General features: G+C 41.5%; 1 protein-coding gene across 10 annotated transcripts in view; it reads right to left on the bottom strand.

Moving 5' to 3' along the window:
* Positions 1–11,073: 11,073 nt before the first annotated feature.
* Positions 11,074–12,124, bottom strand: part of zmynd8 (zinc finger, MYND-type containing 8) — a 105,744-nt gene continuing 104,693 nt past the window's right edge. For all 10 annotated transcript variants that reach the window (XM_063041182.1, XM_063041186.1, XM_063041180.1 and 7 more), the window contains one exon: positions 11,074–12,055. In XM_063041182.1, the coding sequence (XP_062897252.1) occupies positions 11,954–12,055 (102 nt within the window). In that variant the 3' untranslated portion in view covers positions 11,074–11,953. The remainder of the gene's footprint in view (positions 12,056–12,124) is intronic.

The following is a 12,124-nucleotide window of genomic DNA, read 5'->3' as shown; positions in this document are numbered from 1 at the left end:
GAAATGACCACAGAGTGGGCAACTTCAATAGGAAACAGCCCAACTCCACTTGATCCTAACATTTTGTCTAGGTCATAAAGCAATGTTTGACTTTTGGGTCAAAGCCAAAGCTGTCACTGCCTGGGGCTGACAGCCTAGATGTTAATGGGCTGAGCAGTAAGGAGTTGGGGAAGTGTATAGGCATCAGTCACGACAGGAAATGTTTACTACACTGTAGAAATCATGAACCATCAGAACTGCACATTAGCCTCACATATCGTGCAAAATGAAAAGGCAAAATTACTTAATACAGTACAAAAATAGGAGAAGTTAAAATTTGGAAAGGTGATTTAAGTTACACTGGCATAACCTGTCAATTCTTACAATAGGTGTATAAAGCTATAGAATTCAGAGCATATCAAATGCTGCGAAAGTTCATGAGATCATAAGACATCAGAGCAGAATTAGGCCATTTGGACTAGTGAATCTCTTCCACCATTCAATCACAGCTGCTTCTTTTTCTGCCTTCTCCCCATAACCTCTAACCCTTTTATCAATCAAGAACTTATTAAACTCCGGCTTAAATACACCCAATGATTTGGCCTCCACAGTCCTCTGTAGTAGCAAATTCCACAGATTCACTACTCTCTGATTGAAGAAATTTCTCCTCATCTCAGTTCTAAAGGAACATCCCTTTATTCTGAGGCTGTGCCCTCAGATCTTGGACAATCTTACCAGTGGAAACCTCCTCTCCTCATCCACTCTATCCAGGCCTTTCAGTACTTGGTGTGTTTCGGTAAGATTACTCCTCATCCTTTTGAACTCTATTGACTACAAGCCCAGAACCATCAAACACTCAAGTCTTCATCAAGCCTTTCATTCCTGGGAACCTCTCTGGACCGTCTCCAGCACTAGCATATCTTTTCTTAGATATGGATCCCAAACTTGCTCACAATACAGGCTTTTTCCACTGAGGCTAGGGGAGAAGAAAATCAGAGGACATGGGTTAAGGGTGAAGGGGGAAAAGTTTAAAGGGAACATTGGGGGGGGCTTCTTCACACAGAGAGTGGTGGGAGTGTGGAATGAGCTGCCAGATGAAGTGGTAAATGCAGGCTCAATTTTAACATTTAAGCAAAACTTGGACAGGTACATGGAAGAGAGGTGTATGCAGGGATATGGACCAGGTGCAGGTCAACGGAACTAGGCAGAAAAATGGTTCGGCACAGCCAAAAAGGGCCAAAAGGCTTGTTTCTGTGCTGTAATGTTCTATGGTTCTATGGTTCTAATACTCTAAATGTGGTCTGGTCATGTAACGCCTTATGAAGCCTCAGTAGCACACCCTTGTTTTTATATTCTAGTCAATTTACTTTATTTGAAACTTTCAGTGTTATATTCCAGATACTTTGTGGAAATTTTATAGTAGCGAACTAAGCAACTTCCTGGCCCTTATGCAAAACACCCATCTTTAATTCATCCATTAATAAAGGAATGAAGATGACACCGGGAACATAAGCCAGGAAAAAATGTTTCCTCTAAGGTGTGTGCATGTGTGCGTGCGCACATCTTTTGCTACAAGCACACAAGGGAATTTAAACTGCTCACAAAAGGTTCTTATTCTCTATTCTGTTGGCATGTTAAGTATATTTCATGATTGTACCCAATCACATTTACTACTACTACTACTACTACTACCACTATGTTGACTCAGGCCTAGGGGGCAATCACATTTCCTTTTCCAGTTCTGATGTGGACAGTGTTTAACAACGTGGAGTTTGCGATGATATGTCTGCAGATTTTAGAACTGGCTTATCTATACTGTTTTTATTGAAGAAATTATTGATTCGCTAAGTCGAATTCCAAAGCAGCAAAGGACATGAAGCACAAAAGAACTGCTAGTTCATTTAAAGTGAATGGCTTAATGAAATAGTAGAAACTGACACATTGAAAGCTCATAAGGTCAGGTATTATTACATGCTGTCATATAGTAAATGATGTGTATTATTTTATTTCTTTTAAACAACGAACAACAAACTGGACTTGGTAGTTTATTATCCTTAGAATAGCTTCAGGTTTACTTTCACTTAAAATCTCAATGCACACATGTTGTTGTCATTGGACAAAAAAAATTGCACAGCACAAGATTTTTGTGTAAGTTGGTCATTACAAATTAGAGGGAACATTGGCCAGGTAGGTGGCACAGAGAAAAAAACCATGGGAGATTGATACCTTTAGTTTCACTGGAAAATATAAAAAGGGTTCATTGGCGTTAATAATGTAGACACTGATGATTTTGCTACATAACTGTGTAATAAAATGGAGATACCATGATTGTTTACCGGTTTATAGCAACAACTGTACATGTTCACCACTACCACAAGTGCTCCATACAGTATATGCACATCAGACATAGTATTTCCCACTGTGGAAGTTGCAGCAAGGCAAGGGTTAAAGTGGAGTGCTGACAGAACAGAGTGCAGACTCTGTACAGTCTCCAAGCTGAACCAAACCTTTGAGAACTGGACTCAGCCTTCTCTGAGTATGGAAGTTCAGTAAAGCAAGAGTCAAGACGATAAGCTGGCAGAGACAGTGTTCAGACATGCAGTGGTCACCCAGGCTGAACACAGCCCTTGAAAGCCTAATTCTTTGTACAGACTTTCTGTTCAATCCTGGACTCAAGGTCACCAGGCAAACCAAAACACCATAAAGATGCAAACGAAGGATTCTAAGACAACACTTACTCTTGGACAGTTACTTTTCAAATTCTGAAGTATTATTGGCCTTTAAAACTTATATTTTATTGGTTATTAATACCTGTATTATGATTGGTACTTAAATATGTAAATGATGGGATTCAGAAGTGCACAATGTTTCTATAGGTTCAATGTCTGTTCCAATTAGTCAACTTCTGCTAAAAAATAGCATTTCTTTGTTCAAACTTTTGAAAGGTTTGGAGATAGGGGCCAAGCTAGTCTCCTTGTACTCAGGTAAGCAATGTATGACAGGACTGAGCGTGAGCTGTCATCGTTCAGTCAATCACCACTCTGTCTAAAGCCAGCTCAGTAAAACCTGAGGTCCTCCTAGATAGTCTGATACAATCTAGTATGTCTGTCTGTGGCCTCTTCCACCGTCGTGATGAGGCCATACTCAGGTTGGTGGAAATTCATTTTATATTACATCTGGGTAGCTTCCAACCTGATGGCGTGAACATCGATTTCTCGAACTTCTGGTAATGAACCCATCCCCCACCGCCCCCATTTCATCATTCCCTTTTCCTTCTCTCACCTTATCTCCTTACCTGCCCATTGCCTCCTTCTGGTGCTCCTCCCCCTTTTCTTTCTTCCATGGCCTTCTGTCCTTTTCTATCAGACTCCCCCTCCAGCCCTTTATCTCTTTCACCAATCAACATTCCAGCTTGTTTACTTCATCCCTCCCCCTCCCCATTTCACCTATCACCTTGTGTTTCTCCATCCTCTCCCCTCACCTTTTAACTCTACTCCTCATCTATTTTTCTCCAGTCCTGATGAAGGGTCTCAGCCCAAAATGTCGACTGTACTCTTTTCCACAGATGCTGCCTGGCCTGCTGAGTTCCTCCAGCATTTTGTGTGAGTTGGAATTCCAGCATCTATGGACTTTCTTTTGTTATTGTCCGATACAAGCACTGGTTGTGTCAGTAGCTAATCTATTCAAAGAGTCAAGATAGATCACAAAAAATCCAATGAGTAATTAAAACAGCTCAGCACATCACTGGGACTCAACCACCAAACCTGGAGACAATCTACAACTCTCAATGTGTACAGCGTGCTCATAACATCATTAAAGACCCATCCCATCCTGGACACTGTCTGTTCGATCTCCTGCCATCTGGTAGGAGATACAGAATCATCTTAGCCAAGCTAGTAAGACTGAAAAACAGTTTCTTCCTGAGGGCTGTTGTGCACCTGAATTAAGCTACACCCCGGCTTGCCAATGGCCTCTGAGTGTAATGGACTATCGCACTCTCTTGTTGAAAGTAGGTATGGGAATTTTTTATTATTAAGCCGTACAACATACATTGTAAACACCTGTTTTACATGGACTGGAGTAGCACCACACTCTCATTGTCTTGAGCAATGACAGTAAAGTTCTATTCTATTCTAAATAATATTGAGAACATGAATTGTAGAGTCCTTGAAATTGAGTCCATAGGTTATGGAATCAGTTCAGAGTTGTAGTGAGTGAAGTTATCCACTCTAATTCAGGAGCCTGATGGTTGAAGGGTAATAACTGTTCCTGAACCAGGTGGTGAGGGACCTCTTTCCCAATGGCAGCAATGAAGATGTTAGCATGGCCTGGATGGTGTCAAGTAAGTTTCAATCTTTGTGCAACTTTGCAATTGCTGAATTACACCATTTTCAATTAGGTGGAGCAAATCTCTGTAACCGTGAAAAGAAACTTAGAAGACATTGATTTATATAGATACAAAGGTTTCTGCAGATGCTGGAAATCCAGCGGAACACACAGAGAATGCTGGAGGAAACCAGCAAGTCAGGCAGCATCTATGGAGAAATAAACAATCACACTTCAGACTGAGACCCTTCATCAGGATTGGAAAGGAAGGGGGAAGAAGCCAGAATAAGAAGGTTGGACGCAGAATGTGTGAAGGAAAGGAGTACAAGCTGGAAGGTGATAGGTGGAGCCAGGTGAGGGAGAGGGTGGTGGGTGGGAGAAGGTGGAAAAAAGTAAAGGGTGAGGAAGAAGGAATCTGATAACCCTTTCACAAGGGGGAGCAGGGGGCCGGAGGCAGGCTATCAGTAACACTAAAATGTATTGCAGCAGCAAGAAGGCACGACAGAAACCACCATTCAATCCAAGTTCAGCTCCTCCTTGCAGTGGCTACTCAACATCACTTGATCAAGAGCTGGAGCTACAAGCTACAGCTTCAGCTGCCTGACGGACAGCAACTTGCTCACCACCAGTGTCAGGAACCTGTTAGGCATCGTAAGGAGTTGCTAATTTACAAAGGGAGTAGGGTGATACAAGCTTTCAGGAGAACTTTCGAAGTACAATTGGCAATTTTCATCTGGTTAGGATCCAAACGTCAATGCTAATTCTCTCCCAGCAAAGTATTCACTTCTTCAACAATCACAGGGACTCAGCAGGTCAGGCAGCATCTGTGGAGGGGAATGAAAAGTGAACGTTTTGCATTGTGACCCTTCAGGAATGGAAGGGAAGGGGAAGGAGCCAGAATAAGAAGGTGGGAGGATGTGGAGGGGCAAAAGCTGCCGGGTGATGGTTGAAACTAGGTGAGGGGAAAGGTGGTGGGTGGGGAGTGGCTATGAAGTAAGAAGCTAGGAGGTGGAAGAGGTAAATGGCTGAAGGAGGAGGAGAGTGGGCCATGGGAAAAAGCGTAGGAAGAGGGGAACCAGAGTGAGGTGATGGGCAGATAAGTCGAGGAAAAGGTAACATCCAGTAACTACTACCCCTCCCTCCTTCTTGCTTTTCCATTCTGTGTTCTGGTTATCCTCTCGCCCCTTCTATTCTTCTCCTCCCCCTGTCCTCAAGACCTGCCTATCACCTCCCTCTGCTTCCCCGCCTCCCTCCCTTTACTCCATGGTCCACTGTTATCACCTAGTAACGGTCTCTTTCTTCAGCACTTTATCTCTTCCACCTATCACCTATTCTTATTTCATCCCCCTCCTCCACCCACCCACCTTCCCCTTCACCTGGTCTCATATACCACCTGCCAACTTCTACACCTTCTTATTCTAGCTTCTGTCCCCTTCCTTTCCAATCCTGATGAAGTCTCAGCCCAAAATATCAACTGTTTATTTCCCTCCATAGATGCTACCTGACCTGCCGAGCTTTTCCAGCATTTTGTGTGTGTTGCTGAAGATTTCTACCATCTGCAGTATCTCTTGTTTCCACATCTTCAAGAGCACATTGAGCACTCTCTACTAATGTATTCAAGAACAAGAGTAAAATAAACAAATTAATTTTATAAAGCTCATTTATTATTAGTCCAAGCCATATGAGAGGCATAATCAAAAACAAATGAATGCAGAGACAAAGGATGGCATGTTAGCATAACACTATTACAGTAGTAGCAAACCAGGTTCAATTCCATCCCAATCTGTAAGGAATTTGGGCATTGTCCCCACGATCACATGGGTTTCCTCCCACATTCCTAAGAAGTCCTGGTTAATTGGTCACATGGGTGTAATTGGGCAGTGCAAGCTCATCGGACTGCAAGTGGGGAGAAAATTCTGAAAGCAGAGATGCATGGTGACTTCAAACTTCAAAGTTCAAAGTAAAATTTATACATGTCAACACAAACAATCCTGAAATTCTTTTTTCTGCAAGCATAGTTAGCAAATCTATAAAACAGTAACTATAAATAGGTTCAATGAGCAACAATCTGTGCAAATGCAAATATAAATAAATAGCAATAAATAACAAGCATAAAATAACAAGATAAAGAGTCCTTAAAGTGAGACCATCAGTTGTGGGAACACCAGGAGTAGAATGAGTGTAGTTATCCCCTTTTGTTCAAGAACCTGATGGTTGAGGGGTAGTAACTGTTCTTAAACCTGGTGGTGTGAGTCCCGAGGCTCTTGTACCTTCTGCCTGATGACAGCAGTGAGAAAAGAGCATTGCCTGGGTGGTGAGGGACTTTGATGATGGATGCTGCTTTTCTACGACTTTTCATGAATAGGTGCTTGATGGTTAGGAGAGTTTTACCTGTGATATACTGGGCTGAATCCATTATCTTTCGTAGGATTTTCTGCTCAAAGGCATTGGTGTTCCGATACCAGGCTGAAATGCCAGTCAACCGCACATCTATATAAGTTTGCCAAGGCTTTTCATGACATGCCAAATCTCTGCAAACTTGGGAGTCCTCATACAGGGTTCCCTTAAAGTTAACATGCAGGTCGAGTAGGTAGTAAGGAAGGCAAATGCAATGTTAGTATTCATTTCAAGAGACCTAGAATATAAAATCAAGGATGTAATGCTGAAGCTTTATAAGGCATTGGTCAAACCACACTTGGAGTTCTGTGAGCAATTTTAGGCCCCTTATCTAAGAAAGCTTTGGAGAGGGCCCAGAGGACGTTTGTGAAAATGATTCCTTGAATGAAAGGAGTAATGTATAAGGAGCAGTTGATGCCTCTGGGCCTGTAATTGCTGGAGTTTAGAAGAAAGGGGATCTCATTGAAATCTATTGAATATTGAAAGGCCTAGATAAAGTGGATGCGGAGAGGATGTTTGCTACAGTGGGATAGTCTAGGTCTAGAGGGCACAGCCTCAGAATAGAAGGACATCCCTTTAGAACAGAGGTGGGGAGGAATTTCTTTAGCCAAAGGGTGGAGAATCTGTGGAGTTCTTTCCCACAGATGGCTGTGAAGGCCAAGTCATTTGGTATACTTAAAGCAGAGGTTGATAGGTTCACTATTAGTGAGGGCATCAAAGGTTATGGGGAGAGGTCAAGAGAATGGAGCTGACTGAGGTAATACATCAACTATGAGTGAATTGTGGAGTCAACTCAATGGTCCGAATGGCCTAATTCTACTCCTATTCCTGATGGCCACATGGTAAGGATCTGTTACTGTACTGTATCTCTAGATTAAAAAGTTACTACTATTAACACTTTTTAAGAATTAAAGGCTGTAGGGAGAGAGAAAAGAGGGTAAGAATCAAGGGCTACATAAAGGAGGACACAGTAATAACAGGGTGAAATAGGAATGTACTTCCAAAAAATGTAGAGGTGAAAGAATAGGAGGATTAAAGATTACGCAACTAGGAAAGGACTGAAAAATCAAGAAGCAGTATAGGTTAGGGGCAGGAGGGGAATGGGCCACACCACAGCACACATCGCTGGCAGATTGGGAGACTACTCAGAGAAGCGATAACCAACTTTGGATTTGAGAAATGTATGACAGCAGAGGATGGGCTTGGGTGCAGGTGGATCCACTGGGCAAAGGAAAACCCAGTCGGAAGCTCAGCTCATGCCGAATAGAAAACTGAGGATCAGTAATGGGCTTGAGCTAAATACAGCAGCAGTGAAGTTAGGTTGGACACAAAGCAGGGTAGTTATGTTAGGGTTAAGGTGGTCTTTCCTCTGGAGGAAAATGCACCTCACTCCAGATGCCAAATGGTTAGATTACTGAGGAGACAGTGCAGAGGTGGAAACAGAAGGGTGGTGTCATCAGCTTACATATAGAAATTGACTTTGTCTTCCGATAATTAATGACGTACACTGACAGAAAATGTCTAGTTTCTCTATACAAGGTACTTCTACTTTTCAATCCTGAGTAATCACCATATCACCCCATCATTCAGCCATCCTGGGGTCACGCTTCCCCTCACCCAATCTCTTAACCCATAATGAGGATAGATGGATGGGGGAGTGCTATATCTGTGTCTTTGTGTGCATGCACACACACACACACACATACATAGAGGAGTTGGGAGAGAGAGATAGAGATAGATAGAGATAGAGAGAGAGGGAAAGTGAGAATAGTATCTGAGGTATCTCCTTCTCAGTTTCCACAAGCTATAGAGCAGGGGTTTCCAACCTTTTTTATGCCATGGACTAATACCATGGAGGCGTTCATAAACCCCAGATTGGGAACCCCTCAACTGGCACTAACTCCTCTTTGTAAACAACTCCCTCAATAGGAAATATTTGCACCACCTCCATTCCGTCATGTTCCCGCTGGATTGTGTACAAAATGTTTCAAACAAATAATTTTTCACTTGTCTATTCTCCAGCAAGTAGAAGCTCGTTCAACCCACCCAGCTCAGGTGTTAATCCAGTAAACTTTCTCTGAACTCCTTCCTTTGTATTAACATCCTTCCTTAAATAAAGACAAAGACACAGAATACTACTCCCAATATGAACTCACCACAGCCAGATGTAACTGAAGCTTAACTTCCCTACTCCTACGTTCAGCTCCTCTTGAATAAATGATCATTATTTTTTCTTATTATTTGCTGTACCTCCATTCTAGCCGAAAGCAAGTCACACATATAATGTCTAGTTCCTTCTACATCTATGAGCCCTGCGATCTCTATCTGTATATGCTTTTTGTTTTCCTGCCACAGTTGAAAATTTCATAATTCCCACATTATATTCTATTTCCCAGATCATTGCCCACTCACTTATATACAGTACATATCCCTTTTTGGCTTTCTCACATCCACATCACAATTTATTTTCCTATCTTTGCAAACTTCTATGCTTTCATCCAGGTCATTTAATTAAATTGTAAAATATTAAGGCCCAGCATCAATCCCTATAACTTATCATTCACTATATCTTGGGTCTACCAGTTGGACACCAAAAACACAGTTTTCCATCCACCTTAGCCCAGTAGATTGGCGGTTTGCATAACGCTATTACAGTGCCAGTTGTAAGACTAAGGTTCGATTCCCACTGCTGTCCGTAAGGACTTTGCACATTCTTCCTATTATCATTTGGGTTTCTTCCCACATCCCTAAGACAGACAGTTAGCATTAGTAAGTTGTAGGCATGCTGTTAGTCCCAGAAGTGTGGTGACACTTTCAGGCTGCCCAACTTAATCCTCGCTGATTTCATTTGATATAGATGATGCATTTCACTGTCTGCTTCATTAGATAAAGCCACACTGTTTTCATTATCACCTAAACTGTGAGCTTTTGACTTCCACAATAACCTTTGAAAAAGTTCATTAATTCACCCCATCCCCAAAATTTGCTATACTGACAGCAGAGAGGATGTTATTTTACCTCTCTAAATCCACTTTAATACTTTACAGAAAGACTATTCTTCACAAGTCCAATGTTTAGATTTAGAGAAGGAAAAAAAACCTTTATGCGACTTTAAGTTTTCAAATACAACAGCACCACCATGTGTTAACCAAGCCACATTACACATAGACATTGATCAGAGGAATAGAATCTCATTTCTCCTTGGTTAAACAGAGTACTGGAACAGCACTTCACATTCCACCTTGGTAGTCCCCAACCTGCTGGCACAAACAACAATTTCTCTAATTTTTGGTAGAGAAAGCTGTCCCTACTCTTTTTAAAAATCCTACCAGTCCCACCTTTCCACTGCCCTTTCGTTCTGGCCATCAACCACACATTCCTCCTTTTGGTTCCCCTTTGCACCACCTTCCCTTCTTTCCACGGTCCATTGTCCTCCCTGATCAGATTCCATCTCCTTCAGCCCTTTGTCACTTCCACCCATTATGTCCCAGGTTCTTGCATCATTCCCACTCTCCCCCTCCCTCATCTGTTTATTAATCCCCACCTTCTCCTGGATCTACCCACCTGCTAGCTCTCAGTCCATCCCTTCGCCCTATTTTTTTTAAAAAGATGCTCCTGACTCCTGATGAAGGATCTCAACCTTTGCCTGTCTGTTTCCCTCCATAAGAATTGCCTGACATCCCCCCCCCACCCTCGAGTTCCTCCAACATTGTGTTGCTTATACATTGATGTAACATTCATTGTGAGCCCTGATGAAAACAGGAGATTCTGCAGATGCTGGAATCTTGGCCTGAAATGTCAACTGTTTATTCCCCTCCATTGAGGCTGCCTGATTGCAAAGTTCCTTCAACATTTTGTGTGTTGCAAATTGTCAGGGTGTTTTAAAATGAATGGATAAACTATGTAGACACAATAGACTGCAGACATTGGATTCTGGAGTAAAAAAACAAATTGGTGAAGGAATTCAGCTGATCAAGCAGCATTGGTCAATGTCTCTACAGATACTTCTTGATCCACTGAGTTCTTCTAGCTGTTATTTTTTTTTGCTCCAAATAAACTATGTACTCACTTAAGAACATTCATCTGATACAAATGCAGAATGTGCAATATTTTATGCTTTCTGCTCACTGTGGCTATTTAGCTGTTAATTTCTATCCCTTAATGTCAGTTGTCACACAATTATAGGATGGCTTACTTTCTCATCTAATTTTTGAAGCTGTCTCCACTCTGTACAGGACAGCAAAAAGCATGTACACTAATATCCAGGAGTGCAAATCAGCTCAGCTCAGCACCAGTGTTATCACACTGCTCAGTAACTTAATTCAACTCTACTAAGATGGCAATAGAGAGAAAAAAAATACATGTAATTCCTTTTTCATCTATTTTAATATAAACTTTGTACAAAGAAATGTGAAAAAATACTTCCATATGCTAAAAGCAATCCTGTTTCACAAGTTAGGCTAGCAAGTATGTTCTCAAAAACAATGGTAAATTTACTATAGTGTCAATTTTTTTTTTCTAATTTTTATTTTAGCATTTACCCAACAGGACTGGTTGAAAACTGTACAAACTGCTTATATAAATCAGGATGAAAAATAAAAAAAAAACAAAAATATACACATCAGAAAAGCAAAGGAACCATTCTGAACACAAGGATCATCTCATATACACAAACTCCTTCTGTTCAAATATCAGACACTCCAAGAGGAAACACGAGTGAAGATGGGGAGAAGAGAAACATTGAGCAGCGAGACATACCTCCCCATTTTGTATTCCTTCATTAGAAATGCCAAGACATTGCCCACCCCCCATTTCATGCTTTTACATCACTGGATTTCACAGACTCCTACATATAAATATTATATGCCGTGGTCCAACTACTAAAGGCTTTTTGTTTTGTAGCATGCTGTATATGTTCCCCATTTCACTACCTTTTCAGAAACTAGAGTCTACAATCTTCCATCAAGTCACATTAAAGGAAAATACCAATGGGGATGGAGATGACAAATTCTAGAAAGAGAAGAAAGATTTGCCAGATGTGGTCGTCTTCTGTAGACTTTGGCTTAATTCTTTTTAATGCTAGCAAGTATGTAGTGTCTCAAAAGCTCTGTATAATTATATACAAAGCAGATAACCAATTAATTTGTCTGTTCAGGATTGGAGAACGAGGGCAGTACTGATGAATTCCCATGCAAAGTCTGACTCCATTACGCTGCTTTTTTCAAATGTCCTTAGACAACATCAGGGGCTTTCAGGCTCTGCGGGTTTGGACAGGCATGGTGGTCTGAGTGCACTGGACTTCCGATTGAACTGACGGTACTCCAACTGGTGTATTCACCACAACTGGCATGACCTGTGCAGGGAAAAAGAATAAATCTCAATTGTAATACAATCCACAGTTAGGCAAATCCAAGCACAGAAG

This window comes from Mobula hypostoma, chromosome 2 (assembly GCF_963921235.1).
Source record: "Mobula hypostoma chromosome 2, sMobHyp1.1, whole genome shotgun sequence".
NCBI lineage: Eukaryota > Metazoa > Chordata > Chondrichthyes > Myliobatiformes > Myliobatidae > Mobula > Mobula hypostoma.
The sequence above is the reverse complement of the archived record's forward strand: the minus strand, read 5'-3'. Positions and strand labels throughout refer to the sequence as shown.